The sequence below is a fragment of the Strongylocentrotus purpuratus genome, unplaced genomic scaffold (assembly GCF_000002235.5).
Source record: "Strongylocentrotus purpuratus isolate Spur 01 unplaced genomic scaffold, Spur_5.0 spur5_scaffold_5, whole genome shotgun sequence".
Taxonomy (NCBI): domain Eukaryota; kingdom Metazoa; phylum Echinodermata; class Echinoidea; order Camarodonta; family Strongylocentrotidae; genus Strongylocentrotus; species Strongylocentrotus purpuratus.
This window is the reverse complement of record NW_022145611.1, coordinates 20,587,042-20,605,241: the sequence shown is the minus strand read 5'-3', so window position 1 is coordinate 20,605,241 and position 18,200 is coordinate 20,587,042. Positions and strand designations below refer to the sequence as shown.

The window sequence follows — 18,200 nt, the reverse complement described above, 5'->3', positions numbered from 1 at the left end:
TCATCACAGGCAGATTTCGTCTCTACTCTGTAGACGTAAACATTGGTTTCTTTCCATTTAGTTTATCAAAGCAAATTAAAAGGTTTCATCACAAGCCGGTGGTAATGTAATAGTTCAGGTATTAATCTTCTCAACAAATTTGGGAGACCTGAATGAAGTCAATCGACTAGGTCTAAATTAGTTTTGGTGACTTCGTTGATTATTCCTCAGCGAGCGGTTACCGCGTAGATCTATACCGTGATTCGTGACGGGCGTGTGGTGGGTGTGCTACTGGATGCACTGCACTGGTTGACCGGCTAGTTGAGTCGCTGTACAGCTAGCAAGTACGTTCACTGCGCTGGAGATTGGCAAGAAAGTTTTCTGACCTTTTGTTGTTGTTGTTGCTGTAATTGCTAATTGAGTCTTTGAAAGGCAGAAGGTAAGTTACTCTTAAATGTGTCTAATTTCTATCACTCACTAGTCAACAGAAATTTTATTCATTATTTCATTATATTACTTAAACTAAGTCAAGAATAAAAATTCAAAGCCCAAAAAAATGTGAAATTGTGCATTCAGACTGTAACTTAGTTTAATTATTATGATTTCCATATTGATTTTTTTTGTATAAAACAAGATGTAGGGGTCTAAAATGAGTTCACTTATTTTGTTGAAAAGGAGTAAGATTTATATTTTATACACTTCAAATGACCTCGTCTTTAATTTAATCAAGCAATTAGCCTCATTTTCCTTTTTAGAGTTGTACCCTTAAGTTTTAGACTTTTAGACTATAACCTTTACTTTTGGCAAGAACTTAGATTCAAGAATTTTAAAAATGTTTTCATGATTTATAAATTAATCCAAACACATCACATGTCTCCTTCTTCTTCTTCAGTACGTGTCTCATCTGACTACCTACTTCTCTTCTCAACCCTTCCTCTAGACATGCTTCAATACATCAATCCTCTTCAAATTGCCCTGTTGCTCCTGGCAGTGACGACGGCAAAAGAGTTCACCTCCGAGGAGAAGGGACAGAATGTTGAACTTCAGTCGTTCACCACCAACTCTCCGGAAAGCATCAGTGCAATCTTCAAGTCTGGAGGCTTACTCTTCAACATCAGTTCCTATGTCCAGGATGAAGCACTATCGACATTGTGGAAAGCGGGAGATGAGGAAGCAGGGAACGTTGTTTCACTGATCTCTTTGATTGATTTAGAAGATAGAATTGTAAAGAATGAGCTGCCCTTAGTTCTTTCTAAGCTTGTGATTCCAAAGAAGTACTTGTATGGGCGAAAAATTCCAGGTGATTATTTTTTTTAACTATCATCATTCAAGGAGAGGCCATGCTTTTTTTCAGATAACATTTAAACTTAGACATGTGATATTAAGGGGACTTTGAGAAATAGACGTTAAAAAGTATTCTCTGTAATATTATTGGGAAATAGTCTTGTAAAGATATTCCTGTGAAATATTGGGAGGTGAATAAAAGTTTGTTTACCTCCCTGAATGTGTAAGTTCAGTACCCAAATTCCTTTAAACATATTCCTTTTTTTAAATACAACTTCTGAAGTATTTTACAAAGGACTTTTTCCCCCCATTTAATGTTTGAAAAATCTGCATTGGTTACTTTTTGACCAGTAAAAAAAAAAAGAAGAAGTTCATTGGAGCAGAAAGTAATGTAGCTCTTAAACAGTACCAAAAGAACTTTGAAACATTAAAAAGAAGTCAGGAAAATTTGAAGAAACACATTAATTGCAGGGTGGAAATCTGATGTTTTTTATGATAAGTCCCAAAAGAGCTATTATGAACAAAAAGTTATTTTATATTTGTTATATTTTTGTTTGTATCTGTTTTGTTTTTTACCTCTAAGATACTGTAGTTACGAAATCAAGAAAATTATCTAGGACTTTGCCCTAGTGATAACTGACAAGGTACATTTACATAACAGCAAGTTTGTTTTTATTTTGTTTGTTCAAGATATGGAAGGGAGGATAACCTCTGCAGCAAAGGACATGTTAAAGGCCTCTCAGAAGGTGTCAACATTTACAGTACTTGACCTCTCTGACCTAGTCCACCTTTATGATGTCATGATCAGCTCTCTGGTTCCAATCGCTGATGTGCAACACAAATTCAACCAGGGGAGGGCAGGGTTCATCTACCACGACTCCATCGCCAGGACGGCCCTCCGTCTCTCGAAGGGAGTCTCACCAGAGGGCGCGTGTCCGGCTCACCAAGCTTATGACTTCCAGGGGTTGTTTGCGTGTCAGCAGGAATACAGCCACCATGCAAAGAAGGTCCTTTCATCACAACTCTTCGATTGCAAGGATGTGGAATGTATAAAGAAGATAAAGTGGTATCTAGGTATGTCATAACAAGAGGCTTTAAATGACTTCCCCCATTACAGTTTGCAGTTTTATTCAAATATATGAGAAATTTATGTAAAAGTAGCATTGATCAGCAAAAATCTTGGGTTAGGTGAACATACATGTAATGTAAGATAAGAATTGGATGAGAGAAATGATTATCATAGCTATGAATGTATTATGTAATTACTCTATGAATGTATTACATAATTACTCTATGAATCTTGGTATGTTAATGGTAGCAAGCTTGAGGATTATGTCTTCCTTGATTCTTTCACTGACCTTCCCATTACAGTTTGCAGTTGTATGTTTACAGTTTGAGTATGTACAGTGTAATATATTTTTGTTATTTAAATATATGAGAAATTATGTCAAAATAGTACTTTACATTCTCATTAATAGCTTTCTGTCTTGTATCGTTGCATGGTCTCAGTCCATTTGCTGGACAAGGATACCAGTGGTCTTGATCTGGAGGAAACAACAGAGCTTGTGGAAGATGTCCTAGGTCTAGGGGCTGGAAACAACTCCAAGTTAGCTGAGGAAATAGCAAGACTGATCGCATGTGGCAACATCAGCTGTTTTCAACCAGGATGCAACTCATGGATTGTGAGTGAAATTCTATTTGTAAAGAATTCATTTTCAATGTTGTTTGAAGTATAAAGTGAAGTTTAAAATGAAACTGAAAGTCTTTTTCTTTGTATTGTGACGTAAGGAAATTCCTTTTTTTTAAAAATAATTATTTGATTCATTTACATTATTAAGATATCAAAAGAACACTGGTAAAAAATAAATTAAAGAATTTTAAAAAAATGTGTGACGTCATACTGGCCAAGTTGTCATGGTTGCTGGTTCCAAACAATGGTGATCTCGCGAGCCCCAAACACTGAATTTGCCCTGCTTGTTGCTTGAATGATTTCCCAGTGAACATTGTGCGCAAGCTCCTTAGTTTAGAACCAGTAACCTAGACGATGAGCTAATATGATGCTAGCACCTCTGCATTCTATTCTACCGGAGAAACTTGAGGGTTTATAGTGATTCGATTTGCTTTTCTTCTTCCAGCCACAGATGATACCAAATCATTTATAATTAAGGCCTAAAAAAAAGATGTTGTATTGCTCTTTAGGTGACATAACATGGGTCGGTTGGTCGGAAATCTTTTTTTTAAATAATTTTTTCTTCTTTTTTCTCCCTCTTTGGGCTGATATTTCTCAGTTTTGAATGCTTTAAAAAAAAAATTCAAAAAGAAACAGTAAAAAAAAAAAAAGAAAAGAAAAAATAAAGCTGACCGTAGATTTCAGGATTTTAGGTTCAGTCACAAAGGGCAATACAAAATCTCTTTTTTTTTTTAAGCCTAATGATAAAAAATACTTATCTTTTTTCAAATTCCTATTATCAATACCTCATGCAGTACACTGATGGCTGGTTCATCGATGGGGCTGACTGGGGATGCTGTGGGGACTACAGGGGATGCTGTTTCCTAGCAACGGAAGTGTGTCTCGTCCATGATGCCATCTGTACCTGCTGTTCCTTCCCTGGCTTCTGCTTGGATCCGTTCTGTAAACCCGACGCATGGTGCAGCAATATGACCACGCCTGCCCCACCGTTCCCGTAATGCTCTGTGAGATGCTACTCCAGCTAGCTAATAAGTACCGGTATATTGATTTTACCAGTCAAGGATAATTTTTTTCGGGATTTTGTCTTGATTTATTTCACTTTCAGATGCATTATGTATTCTCCATTTAGAAGACACAGTGATTGTACACTGAAAATAAGTGCAAGTGCAATCACTCTGTTGTTTTCTCTCTATCTCTCTTCTTTCACTCACAATGGTTCTTTATCATGGGCATCTTATGCACTTCAGTTGGTATTAAATTATTCATGCATATTTGCACTAAAAGAATATTCCTCATACCACGGGCCCAGCCCTAGCTCTTTTTTAATCACTATAGGTTGGGTAGCTGTTAGACAGGAGATGATGCCCCGGTGGGGGTGGCATTTGCTCCAGGACTTATTTTGTCATTATTTGAAAAATTGTGATTGTGATTTAGGGTTTAATAGCTTTGTATGACATTTGGTGTTAATTGTGGTGTTGGGTCCTATGATGAAGTTAGGAATTTGACTACCTGGCTAGAACTCTACCTTCGTCTCTGAAACAGCTTTCCTTCCAGGGCATTAAAATAATCATTTTCGTTTGATAATTTAGATCCAAAAAAGATACTGGTGCACAATTTTTGTAAAATCATTTTATTTTGAAAAATTAACCTCACCAGAACAATGACAGCTCAATATATGATTAAGTAAATATCACAGAATATTATAGAAAAACATCATTAAATACCTGTAGACCTGAGAAAAGCTAATGTTAAAGAGGATTGATTGGAACAACAATAATTTGAAATGTTTTTGACTTTGTATTTTCTTCCAGTTGTTCCTATCAACCATGTTTTAATGTATGTTGCATTTTGTGTAATGTAAACTATCTGTGTGTGTAATTTTGCAGTACATTTTTGAATGTGTTTTATTTACTTTGAACAATGAAAAAAAAAAGACTATTTGTCCATAGTTTTAAACATATTAATTTCTGTTAATTAATGAATTATATATGTGCATGTATGATTTAGTTGTAAATGCCCTTAAAAAGGACAATGTAGATTTTAGAATAATGTTTATAAATATAATTTTTTTTTTTTGTGGTGAAAAAAAAAAATTATAGTTAAGTAGTAGCATACTTAAAGTTTAGGATAATTTGTTGTTTGAATATAATTTTTGAGACATGAAAAAGAGTACATATATAAACATTCCAAAATGGAATTATTGTTATCATTGTAATATTGTGCACATTAGTGCCTTGCTGTTCGGGATCAAAGATACCCATTTTTGTTTGATGCATTTCTTTTTGTAATGGTTTCATCATCGTGACTGTCATTATTGTTAAAACAATATTTTGTTCAACTATATACTTTTCTTCCTTTGCAATATGATTCAAATGTGCATTAAAAAAAAAACTGATTAGAAAATTCAATGTAATTGAACATTTGTAAGACAGTTATAGTTAGTTGATACCATTATCTGCCTCATTACATAGTAATGTCTTGTCTTTGTCATCAGAATTATGGTATGCTGAAGCAAATTAAAGATTGTCTAAAATTTAAATATTCTGAATTATGATGGAATTGTATGATTAATTGTGAATGTACCACTGAATAGCGCACTTGGTGCATCTGTGAAATGAGATTGTATATATATTTAACACTGGGATATATTGTTATTTCTAATACACTTGTATTACTATTTGAAAGAATGAATAATAGGAGACATATTTGTATAAATGCAAATTTGATTTATAGACATCAAATGCTATATCAGGGGGTTGTGCATGATAAAATGTGCATAATGTTAAGTTAAGGAATCTGTTTGCCATTTGATAGGGATTATACATCATATCAATTAGCATTGGGGATACAAGATGGTGTATAAAATAAAAGTGAGAAATGAAATTTTGTGTGATGTATATTTCAGAAGAAAATGGCATGGGATTCATATCTATAATACAAGTAAATTGTTATATAAATGATGTACTAATGGGATGAGAGTTTTCATTGCACAACTAAATGTACAGTTATCAAAAATTTGCACTGGGAAGAAAGTGTATGGACTAAAATTAAGGCTAAAGAAAAAAACATTAATTTGTGTTGAATTATTTTTGTAATATGTCATTTGATCTCTCTTTCTCGTTTGTGATATGACTTTTGCAAAGTATATTTTGATTAAAATCTTTTTCATTTTAATCAGAAAACATTTTGATTTAGTGTATGTTTCTCTCTTGCTCTCCCCCCTCTTTATCAGTGGCTATCAGTATCTCTGGAATGGTTTGATATATGTAAGAATTAAGTGATTTGATGAAACATGGATATAAAGCAGGGAGAAATAGTGACAGGTCATAGGATCCATTGAGTGAGTGATGAGTAAGAGAAAAGAGAGAGAGAGAGAGAGAGAGAGAGAGGGAGAGATAGAGGGTGGGGTTTGGGAGAGAATGAAAAAGAGGGGGTGGTATGAAATAAAAATTACTAAGATTTTTTACTAGAAATGGAAAGCCTCTTCAGAAGAAAAAAAATTGGCTACAAGATAAGACAATTTTTTTTTTGGTATAGGGGGCCTTCTTCAATTTTTTTATTGTTGGGGTTAGCCGACTGAAGCAAATGATATATCCAATCTTTTTTTTTCCTTGTTCACATTACAAAAACTAAAGACTGAAAGATCATTAGATGTCTTATCATGAGTGGTTGTACCGTGGACCTATGATTGCACTGTTCTTTTCTGGGTGAAAATCTCGGGACGCGACGCGGCGAGAGAGGGCGACAAATAGAAAAGTAGGAGGTGCAGAAAAATACATCGAGTGCAGTGCGATCATAATCCAAGGTTGTGATTATTTATAAATCTATCTTGAAAGTTGAAATGCCTCTAAAATGATGGCTACGTCAGGCAAACAGTTAATGAGGAGTAAAAGTGGGCTTCGCATGGTCAGTGTGGAGGAGAAAGATACGAGTCCTTTCCAGTTACAAGAGCCTCCTTGGATTCCAGACGAACAGGTAAGTGCAGTGGCCAGTGCCTGGCACAGTGGCAGTGCAAGATCAGTATCTTGTACTTGTGTGTGTAATCAATGCATAATGTCAATAAGACATTTAGCAAAGCCAAAGCCTTGGAAAGGCCCACCCCACCCCCCCCCCCCCCAAAAAAAAAAAACATTGTTAATTTTTCTAAGCCAAGCTAATCAGGCCAGTATAAGTCAATGTCGAGTCATTAACTTTAATTCAATGACAATCATTCGTAACCTTATATTGATTAAATTTAAAGGGCAAGTGACAACGGGCGGATCCAGCCGGCGCCAGGGGAGGGGGCCCAATTCGTGAGAAAATATTTAGCGGCGTAGCAGCCGGCCAATAATTCGCTCAGTGAGGGGAGGGGGGGGGGGGGGTAGTGAGCACTAAATGTTTTTTGGGGGGCCTTTCTGCTCTGTAGTTTTGAAATGTACGTGTAAAATCACCATATTACTGTAACTTATTGCAATGTCCTACGTACTCCATAGTAACAACATTTTTATGCTAAGTGATATTATCACTGTGTCATGATATTGTGTGAATCTTTAAATTTCTATAACTTTCTGTTTTTTAATGAAACTTTTACTGATTTGTTGAATCTTTCTCTAATTGTACAATTCAATTTGTAAATGGGTCAGACGTGCCCTTTGAATTTTTCTACTTATCAGAGTTATCAGACATGCCAGAGTTTTGATAGACCAAAAAGATTTTGTGTGGGGATGGATCTACAGTAGGGTCAAGTCTTTTATGTCTTTGTTCTGCAGAGATTTACGGTACTTCATCTGGTTGCACCAAATTTTGGAGGAGAGCGTCAAAAGATCCTCCCCCCCCCCATAAAGTTTAAAAACTCCTTCCAGCAGACAGACTTTTCTGTCTAGCGCTGTATATTTTTTTTTTATAGTGCTTGTAAATCACTATTATTATTATTATAGATCTATGATATTTTGCTATTTTGTATATTTTATTTGAAGTTAATAAATCATTTATTCTAGAACCTTTTGAGTAACTGATCGCTCAAATTTAAAAAAAATTTGATAACCATATTTGTTATTCTTTAAATTTACATTTACAGTGTCATTATTGCATGAAATGCCAAGCCAAATACGACCTGGTGAAGAGAAGGGTAAGTAAAACAAGAAAATGTTTACTTAGAAGAAATTTAACATAGATTGTATGATTATCTATATGCTAACAAATCATTTCTTACAATTTTGTATGAACAATAAATATTGCAGGGATAGTGACCGATGATTTTAATCAGTGTTGTTTCTAATAATGTTATTGCATTTATTGATAGTATGATTGGATAGTGCATGTTAAATTGTCTGCTAAGTTGGGGGAGTTTATTTATTGTAGGATTCATGTGTGAGTTTACTTAAGAGAATGTACAAATAACAGAATATCTGTGTAATCCTTGCATAAATGTTGCATCTCCACAGAATAAAAGGGAATGTCCAGTTTTTAGTGAATTAAAGTTTGAATTTGAATCTGTATTATACTGCACATGTACATGTTTGTTTGTTTGTTTTGTTTTGTTTTATTTATTCACCATGTAAAATAACTGTTTACAGATAATAAAATACAGTGGGTTACATTGAGATATAATACATAGTAGGAACAATGCATTAACAAAAAATGTTAACATGTAGACATGCTTTTGGGTAATACATTTTTTTTTGTGAGGGGGGGGGGGGGTGGGACATGATGTGTATGACTTGCATTAAAACATATATAGTATACACATTAGCATTAAAAGTGAAAAATATTTAAATACAGCTTTTATTTCTTGTACTGTTTATATCAGTGATTTTGTTTTGATGCAAAGAGCTGTAAGTAAATGTACATCGTGTGTTCACAATTTAAATCATATTTTTCTACCATGTGGATGTGGAATTAGGTCTCATTTCCTATATATTTTTTTTACCCAGAGCTCATGTTGTGTCTTCACAAAAGGGAAGGAAAACATGTCATACTTTCATATCACTAAAGCATAATACTTTCATATCACTAAAGCAACTTGATATGGCATGATTTGCTGCATACTTCCCAATTTTGGACTTTGGACCTGAATCTACAGGCTTCTCAATTTTGATTTGATAAGTGTACTTACATACAAGTACATATATGAAGAAATAAACAAAGGCCACTCATGAACTTGATTTACCAGCAGGTCAAGGCGTTATATATTATTTGCACAATGATATCAGGTGATTTATTAACAGGCTTAACTGTTTCAAGTTCAGTTGACAGTTGACATTTTGGCTTTTTTTTTTGGACTAAAGAACAAATATTTTTAATATTATTATCATAGGTCTGTTTTGAAAAAAGATTGTATTGGCATTACTTAATGTCCATCTCATTTCCAGAAATACTTCTACCTTTATTTTAGATAGCAAAATTTCAACATAACATATTATTGATGATTCTTTTGAATTCAAATTGAAATTTTGACATGTATCATATCATATATCTTAATCTCTGATTTAAATTTATGATTTTAAATTTGTAACAGCTATCGCTGTAATTTGAAATTCACTCATTATGTTGTTTCTAGGCTTTTGTACAGAGAGAGGATGTGTTAGGGTAAAGATATACAAGTGCAGAGAAAAGAAGAGGAAAGCTTCTTATTTGAATACAAATAGTCATCACTTCCTTCATCACTTCCTTATAAGTATTTACAAATATTGTACATGATCATTTTGAAGACAAAAAAATGATGTCCTTTTTACTTGTTATCTCCATCTTCCACAGCATCACTGTCGACGATGCGGTAAATGTTTCTGTGGGCCGTGCTGCTCGACCAAAGTTCTTCTCCCTCGAATGAACTTTGTAGATCCTGTCAGACTATGCGAGGAGTGTGCAACCTTCACAAAGAAAGAAAACGAGTTCTTCAACAAGCACTTAAAAGCACTTATGAATGGTAAGTTGAAAGTTATTTCCTTGTTCCCATTCAGACTATTCAAATATATTGTATAGCTTTATGTATATGAAAACCACAGTTTACTTTGAAAAGACTTGACCTTACATTTCGAAACATTGTGTAGTGAAATAGATCATGTTACAGCATGTTCAGATTGAAAACTTGAAAAGCAATCAAGGTCAATTAATAAGTGAACATTGTCTTAATAAAAAAACATCTAGATAGGCTTTACCATGAGGGAACACTGATTTGATCGTTTTGTACCTTTGAACAATGCACATGATGCAAGTTGACACTAAACATAGTGTAAGCTGACCTCATTAAACCTGACCTCATCAAACCCGATGTCTGTATAGAGTATTCCCACCATTGGTGTGAGTTTTCTTTTATTTCATTTATTAGAATAAAAAAATTGTATGGAAAGGATTTGTAAGATTGAACTTCATGCATTGCATGAATATGTGATACATTTTTATGTGATTTCTGACTCTACTTGTATGTATGTGTATTATCTTTGTATTTCAGGCTGTAATTTCTCAGTTGAGACCCTAGAAGAGGGACAAACCAACAGTTACTGCAAGCTGACATCAAACCACAGGTACAGCATAGGGATTCAAAGTAAAAATTTAATGCTTGTCTCCACTAGGCAACCATTTGACCTTGATTTCCCCAAGTTATATACCTCTAGAATAGATAAGAATTACAGAAGATTGCTTTGCTTGCTCAAGTGAGTAAGAGCATTAATTTTGTGTGCCAAAATATACTTTGCTTTAAAAGTAGCTTACAATGTTTATTTTAAAGCCCCCTCTAAAGTGTTGGGAGCTCTCAAATGACATCCTCTTTCACATTATGATACAATTAAAGTGAAATTTTGCCGTCAAACTTTTGGCGTTTTGGGGGTTTCCAACACTTAAGAGGGGCTTATAATAGGGTTATAATGGCTAGTAAAGTGTGTACAAAAATCCCTGAATTTAACTACCGGTAGTAATAATACTAATGGTAATAGTGATATTATGTAGGATACTATCCAATCCACTCCAATCTGGGAATTATGTAGCGACAATATCTTGTTGCCTAATCAAAGGAGTTGATAAGACTGCAAAACTAATAAATGTAACAAATTTAACTCCCAGAAATGAATCATGAATAGGATATTAATACTGCCATGTGCCACATAGCAAAGTCATTCTCATGATTTTATTCCCGTTTTCTAGGAATATCTTGTTCAACGATGAGAAGCCTGATAAAGACAACACCAAAACAACCATGTGGGTTCATGATCCTGTAGCACTACTCAGTATCCAGAACCTACAGATGATGACCTCTGAAGCAAACGTCAATGGTAAGAGTTAAGCCTCTTTCCAATATGACAGGGCAAAACTGCTGTGGATTTTAAATGATGACGTAAAGTGTAACATGTTTCATATTTTTCTGTATAAGTATAGTTCATAAGTATCAGAACTCAGTGAATACCATACACGCAGGACACTTGTTGTGCACAGTTACCATTCATTTTACACGCAATAAACCTCACATCACCAGCCTGACCGCGCCCGTCATATCTGAATGAGCCTTTATACATGTTTATTTAAAACAGCACCGCAACTGATAAAGTCTAATTCAAGCTTCTACTAAAGCAGTTCATGAAGCTCACAAAAGTAGACTGAAATGTTGTGTTTGTCACTAATTAAAGACTGAAATAAATCACTGTGCACAAAGATATCTGACGTGAAGTGTCTATCTTTATTCACTTGTCTGTCGCCCTCTATCTAAATAGGCAGTACAGTGTTATAAAACAAGATATTGTCATATGATATATACCGGTATATATATATATATATATATATATATTTTTTTTTTTTTTTTTAAGAGAGAGCAGTGGGTTCTTAACCTACACGGGGCCTCCATTTAATGTCGTTTCCGAGGGATGGAGTGTTTTCCACCGTTACATAGCCTGCATCTATGAAACGGGGGAGGGACAAATTTAACTCACAACGCAGGCTTCAGTCATCCACCTGGATTAGAACCCATATTGAATATGTGGAAGCTGTTTACAGGGGCAGATTCGTTGCAAAGTTTTGTCTAATTTGGGGGTCTAGATCTCTTTTTAATTGCATATGTGAATACAATTCAATTTAATTTAAATATATAAAAGTAGATGTATTTACACAAATGTACTGTTAGCACAGTTTCACACAACTAATGCTTTCACATTATTTTCCTCTGCACTCATTGTGAATGACTTCACTGGACATGTGGTGAGTGGAGGAGATGAGTTGATAAGGGTGCATCATATGTTCATAACCTCGGTGTTTGCTGCATTGTGATCTGTCATGCCACCCCCTTGCTTGTTTATATGCCTTGCCTTTGCATTTTATCTCACATACATTGTCACCCTTAGTAAAATCAAATGCTTCTAACATGTATGTTGATTTTTCGATTATTTAGTCTTTTTAAAAATGTAGAAAAAAGACAATCCTCTTTAAAAAAAAAAAAAATTATAGAAAAGAGGAATTGTATTTTATTCATTTGATATTTAGGAATCCATCTTTTCTTGCCATGCCAAATACATGTATCTACTTAAAATTAAATTTGTAAAGAAACAAGAATGGTTGAATGGTCTACTGTAGGATTTCAGAGCCCTCATTTTGATTTGATGTTTCTGTATGTTTTATGTTCATTTATTACATTAACAACAAAATAGTGTTATAAATGTTACTTCCAGTTTTCATGTTATTTTATTTCCCTAGTGTGAATTGTGTTGGTGTTGTCAGTGCATGCAGGGACTTGGGAGTCCCTGGTGCATGTTTTTACCAGTACTGTTTGTATCTTTTCTTGCATTTCACTTGCCCAAGCAACTTTACTTTTTTTAAAATATTAAATAAAAACCGATTTAGCATGATTTTTTAAACATTTTCTCCCTGTATATTAGTCATAATCCAGAAGAATTTAATCTTTTTTGCAGGTCATGTCATCCCTAAAGCTGTGACCATTCTCTACAAGTACATTGATGAGATGAGAGAGGTTACAATGACAGTCCCAGACGATTCATCCAGGAAACAGTCCATCGCTTGGATTGTTGCCTTACAGAAGGTAAATACTTTGTTTATGTTTATACATGTGTTCTTACGTATTCTTTGTCTTTGTTGCTGTTAAGAGTTTATGTTCATGATTTTGTTATTATTATTATTATTATTATTATTTATTTATTTTTTAACTATTGTTCCTTATTATGTGTAACAGGGCCTCATGGAAGACCACCATTATTGGTGATAATATCGTATCGTCTAAATATCAGAAATAAATAAATAAATACGGTACTTGCAGTTTTATGATAAATGCTCCGGCGACAATCGCTCTGCAGTCAGTTCTAGTACTAATTGCATTTGTATCTTCAACCTTTGATTCAAAATTTGTATTGAACAAACTCATGGGATGGTTTAAATTACTAGGGATAAGTTCTATGACACATCCGAAAGGAATTTACATGTACGTGCAAGAGTTTTGATGTCTATGTTTGTGACACCTTTCTCAGACGTGTACTAGCAGTTAAAGGTATAGACCAGTTCTGGTCATGGGACTGCATTGTGAAAGAAACGTGGAATCGATCAGAAAAAAAGGATGATCATCTAGCATATAAGTATCGTTATGTACTGCTAGGTTATGGAGTCATCAAAATCATTATAAATTTGGCCCAGTCTTGGTAAAGTAACAAGAACTGTACACAGAAAGATGTTTATGGGACTACACAAATGGTGTCGGGCCTATTTACCTTGATTTCCTTATCTTTCTGTCCTTGTTACTCAGCCAGTATACATTTTCTACCAAAATTGTTTGGCAAATGACATTTATTTTTAATCTTGAACATTCAGTGTAAGTTTCGTTTGATTCTGTGAGGATTCATTTTCTTTTTTTTAACTTCTTTCTGCCAGTATAATCTGAAAAAGGTGTCTGAACCATAGCCATTGAATTATATCACAGGTAAAAAACCTTTTGGATGTATCGTAGAACTTATTCGGAATACAGTATTGAACGTTTATTTTTTGACTGAATTTGATTTTTGATCAACAGGCTTACAAACTTCTGAATGAAGCCAAGGATCGCCAAGAGCTCCCAAGCCCTTAAGAAGACCAATGGCCGTCGTCCCCAAGTACAGGAACGTTTGTGCCACTCATCCCTGCAAAAACATCAACTGTAAATATAAACTCTATAGATTATTGCAGAGCATTAAGAGGGAGCAGAGAGACATTCTTCATTTTGTAGACCATGTTCACCCCGTGTCATTTTCAGAAACAGAGACCTACGTCAGGAGAATTATTGGACACAGTTCATTGAATGGTGAACCTTTGTTGTACACAGATAGCGGATACTGCAGAGCTGCAAATATGATGATGGTTGTTTGAGAAGTGATTGGACACCATTCCATTCCTGTCTTGCATCATATCCCGATATCCATGTTTCTGAATGGTGAACCCTTTACAAAACACTGATATGGGATATTGCAAAGAGCTGTTCTATTATGATGCAGTTTAGATAAGTGATTGGAAACCATTCTGTTCTTGTTTTTGTCATGAAGGCTTGTGCCTAGTGGGAAGGTAAATATTGACATGGAATATTATTTTGATATCTATACTGTCGATATGTTTTTCTCGATATTCGTCAAAGATAGTAGGATCAAGGTTTTCATTTTGTTCAGGACTCTTTGACACTTGTTGATTCTTGGCACTCAGTAAAAACTGCCAATTATCAGTGTAAACAAAGAGTGAAGAAAATAAATATTTAGGTTAAAGGAAACCAAAACCTTCATACTAAGTTACTTTTATTGTAAATTTTAAAAGATTTGAATAAAATCAGTGAAAATTTGAACAAAATCGGGCAAGGAATAAGGAATTAAGAGCTTTTTGAAATGACTAGTCACTAGAGGGCGGTATTCAATTTGATGACATCATCTGTGAACAACTCTCCATGCCTTTTGTACATCAAATTTCACAATTTTTTTGTTTTCTTCGTATTTATTTGTGTTCTTGATCCGACTTCATAACATGTGAAGTAGAATATCATTTTGCATTCTATATCTTGCTTTCGGGGGAGTACATTATCTCAATCACAAGAAAGAAAGAAAAACATGAAATTTGATGTACAAAAGGCATAGAGAGTTGTTCACAGATGATGTCATCAAATTGAATACCGCCCTCTAGTGACTAGTCATTTCAAAAAGCTCTTACTTCCTTATTCCTTGCCCGTTTTTGTTCAAATTGTCACTGTTATATCAAATATCTTAAACTTTACAATAAAAGTAACTTAGTATGAAGGTTTTGGTTTCCTTTAAACATTGTTACATTAAACAACTCAGTAGATATTTATATATAAGATACCAATGTTACACGACTGAAAGACATAACCGGTACTGGATTGGTGATAAATTGATAAATGTAATTTCCATGTTAATGTAGTACATGTTAATTTTGTCCAACTTTGGCCAGATCTAACAATGCGTATGAATTTGAATGTGAAAGCTCAATGTCCCAGCTTTTTGTAGAGTTCATAAAACAAACAGAATTTATGTTTGTGGCTTTTTATAGGTTTTTGTGCAGTACTTCATGCGATACAGTCCTGATATTAGAGAGAGAGAGAGAGAGGACCTATAGTATACCGGTATTCTAAATTTCATAGTTAAGTACTTTAAATAATACAAGAAGCTGGTTGCTATCGTCTAATCAATATTCTGTGAACAAATACAACGAGTGTAAAATCAAAAGAATTACTTTCTTGACATACTTGTACCTGTGAATCTCTAGTGTAAAATGTAGATTAATATTTAGGCTCTTTCATTTTACATCGGTTGTGAGCAGACTTGATTTTGTTTGTGTAACCTGTGATAGGAGCTTCATACAATCCAAGCTTTTTTAACAGTAAGCCTGTCATGATTATATTTTTCTTTGAATATATTAAAGATGAATTATGATGAACAGGAGCTCTATCGAATCAGAAAAAATGGATTGACTACCATACCATAAGTCTAGGTTTTTTATGACTGAAAATTTGTGATAAGTTGAGTTTCATCACAGTTTTGAAATAGAGATGAAAAGTGGCCGTAGGATTCATCGGTTTGGTAGTCATGTTTCATGTTGATAGATGTCCATGGGTCAGTCATAGCTTTAAGATTTTTCACATTCTTTACTATGCTACTCTCACTTGTTGGTATTAAAAATGATCAAAAGATTATCACACTTTCTTACATTATTAGGGAAGATCATTATGTTACTGAAATTTTATTTGTATACAGATCATCTATGTTATGATACGTATTATAAAGAATATATAATGTAAATAAGAAATATATTATACGGCCTGCTCAGAGTAGAATATGTCTCGTTCTAAAATGCGTCTACCCGTAAAATGTGGACATGATCTTGTCCTACTTTCATGGCATGATTTTCCTTGCAACGAAAGAACACAATGTATTGGATAAATACTTGTTATTGTATGAAATCACTTCATCCTATGGTAAAACAATGTTCCCTTTATATTGATTAAAATAGGCAACCATATGCAGGGTCCTTGGCAGGTGGAATGCACTGACTATGCACAACTCAAGGGATTACTAACAGAAATATGTTTCAGTTTACTGGAATGGTTAATAAAAATTAATTGAAATTGTCATGGACTCAATCAAGAACAAGTTACAATAACTGTTGTAAGCTACTGAAATTGTGGCATCTGATTGGTTGAGAGCTAATTTTTCATAGAATTTTAGCATTTACAAGTTTTGTGAAACAGGGCCCTGATCCGGTAAACTCAGGTTAATACATGTAAATGGGAATAAAAATGTTGATTTTTTATTTTTGACTTCTCCAAGCCTCCCAGCAGAAATAGTTTTGTAGGACCAAATCTTTTTGTAGTGAGAAGTTTGTATTAACATCTTTATTTCCCTTGATGATGAGAAGTTTACTTTAGGTATTTCCTAAATTCCCCCGTTCGTTGCAAGATCAACAACTATACACTGCCAATTGCCCTGTGTAGATCTACCAATTCCGAAAGAACTTGAAATACCGTTTTTTAAAGGAATTATGAAGTCTAGGAAGTTCTAGTTTATTTCCTTTCTCATATTGCTTTTTTAGATACCCTGTAGTTGTATATGTATCTGGCTAAAATGTGTTGTCTTGAATATCACTATTAGTTAAATGTAAATACATGTACATGTAGGTTATAAATATGACTATGAAATATCTGTACATACAATTTATGATATAATTATTATATGCTATTTTGAATGTTTTCAAATTGTCATTATTTTGGTAATGTTTTGAAAAATAGAGCATGCTTTATCACAAAAAGGAAGAAGATGGTGCACAATAATGCCTTATTTTTCAGTTTATTTTGTTCAATCGTGGCAATGTTTCTGTGTGCCTTTATAGAAATCTATAAAGTATAATTTGAATAGTAATCCCACATTTCTAGTTTCTTATTGTATTCACCAATCTATGTGACAACGATGAACTGCTGAATTTCCATTTTAGCTGCTATGCATTTGTTTTTTATATTCCCTGTAAACTGTTAAATGCTGTATCTTGTAAACACAGTGGTTTATATATATGTACACAGTAGTTTTCTTTAAATTTTTTTATTCAAGCTCAGATTGATTTCTGTTTTTAACTTTGTAGTACATGTACATGTAAGATCAAATCAAACACCAGATGGTAAAGGGCAATACATGTATAAGACAAACTCTCTATTATACCGTGCGAGTCAAAAAAAAGTTTACACCTAGAAAATTGCTAATTATTTTAAAAATCATCTATGAACAGTAGAGTATTATACATCTTATGAAAGAGTGTTTTGTCCCAAATCAGTTGGTATAATTTTTGTGTTGTATGTGTTCACGCTTGGATGAACATGAGGCATTGTTTGCGAGAGTGCAAAAATAGACTTGCTCCAAAGTGATGCCTACTTCATGTATTATGTTGGGATTAGTGGAGTGAGAGAATGAATAGAATGTATCAAATGAAATGCATTGGATAGGCTTTTTGCAGAAGCAAATTCACACACACGCACAAAATGTACGTCGATACTTGATATACGATATTTGATTTGTGTCGCATGATTAAATTTGTTAGGGATGTTATTTGGATCTGCAAAGACCAAATTAATACCCAAATCCCAATTGTTTTATTCAAACATCACACCAGCATTCACACCGATTTTGGCACTCTAGCAAACAATGCCTCATGTTTATCCAAGCGTGAACACATAACACACAAAAATGATATCAAATGATTTGGGATAAAACACTCTTTCATAAAATGTATAATCATTTACTGTTCATAGATGATTTTTTTTAAA

General features: G+C 33.9%; 2 protein-coding genes across 4 annotated transcripts; both read left to right on the top strand.

The window, feature by feature from the left end:
- The first annotated feature begins 300 nt into the window (after positions 1-300).
- Positions 301-4,765, top strand: LOC100890657. Of its 2 annotated transcripts, none has more exons than XM_011684446.2 (5): positions 301-418; positions 872-1,279; positions 1,954-2,337; positions 2,773-2,945; positions 3,748-4,765. In XM_011684446.2, the coding sequence occupies exons 2-5, from the start codon at positions 922-924 to the stop codon at positions 3,949-3,951; spliced, it is 1,119 nt and encodes a 372-aa protein (XP_011682748.2). In that variant the 5' UTR covers positions 301-418; positions 872-921; the 3' UTR covers positions 3,952-4,765. The 2 variants fall into 2 exon arrangements, with proteins under 2 accessions (XP_011682748.2, XP_003726940.2); XM_003726892.3 differs by having other exon boundaries at positions 302-418; positions 920-1,279.
- A 1,929-nt stretch (positions 4,766-6,694) lies between these two features.
- Positions 6,695-14,641, top strand: LOC763340 (zinc finger FYVE domain-containing protein 21). Of its 2 annotated transcripts, none has more exons than XM_011684447.2 (7): positions 6,695-6,928; positions 8,010-8,060; positions 9,689-9,857; positions 10,383-10,455; positions 11,072-11,199; positions 12,841-12,950; positions 13,929-14,641. In XM_011684447.2, exons 1-7 carry the CDS (start codon positions 6,806-6,808, stop codon positions 13,980-13,982), a joined length of 708 nt encoding a protein of 235 aa, XP_011682749.2. In that variant the 5' UTR covers positions 6,695-6,805; the 3' UTR covers positions 13,983-14,641. The 2 variants fall into 2 exon arrangements, with proteins under 2 accessions (XP_011682749.2, XP_001199278.3); XM_001199278.4 differs by having other exon boundaries at positions 12,823-12,950.
- The last annotated feature ends 3,559 nt before the right edge of the window (positions 14,642-18,200 follow it).

Coding starts and splice junctions, on each gene's coding strand:
- LOC100890657 (XM_011684446.2), top strand. CDS start 922: ATGCTTCAATACATCAATCCTCTTCAAATTGCCCTGTTGCTCCTGGCA. Junction 1,280..1,953: donor GTATGGGCGAAAAATTCCAG/GTGATTATTTTT, acceptor TGTTTGTTCAAG/ATATGGAAGGGAGGATAACC. Junction 2,338..2,772: donor GAAGATAAAGTGGTATCTAG/GTATGTCATAAC, acceptor GCATGGTCTCAG/TCCATTTGCTGGACAAGGAT.
- LOC763340 (XM_001199278.4), top strand. CDS start 6,806: ATGATGGCTACGTCAGGCAAACAGTTAATGAGGAGTAAAAGTGGGCTT. Junction 8,061..9,688: donor ACGACCTGGTGAAGAGAAGG/GTAAGTAAAACA, acceptor CATCTTCCACAG/CATCACTGTCGACGATGCGG. Junction 10,456..11,071: donor AAGCTGACATCAAACCACAG/GTACAGCATAGG, acceptor CCCGTTTTCTAG/GAATATCTTGTTCAACGATG.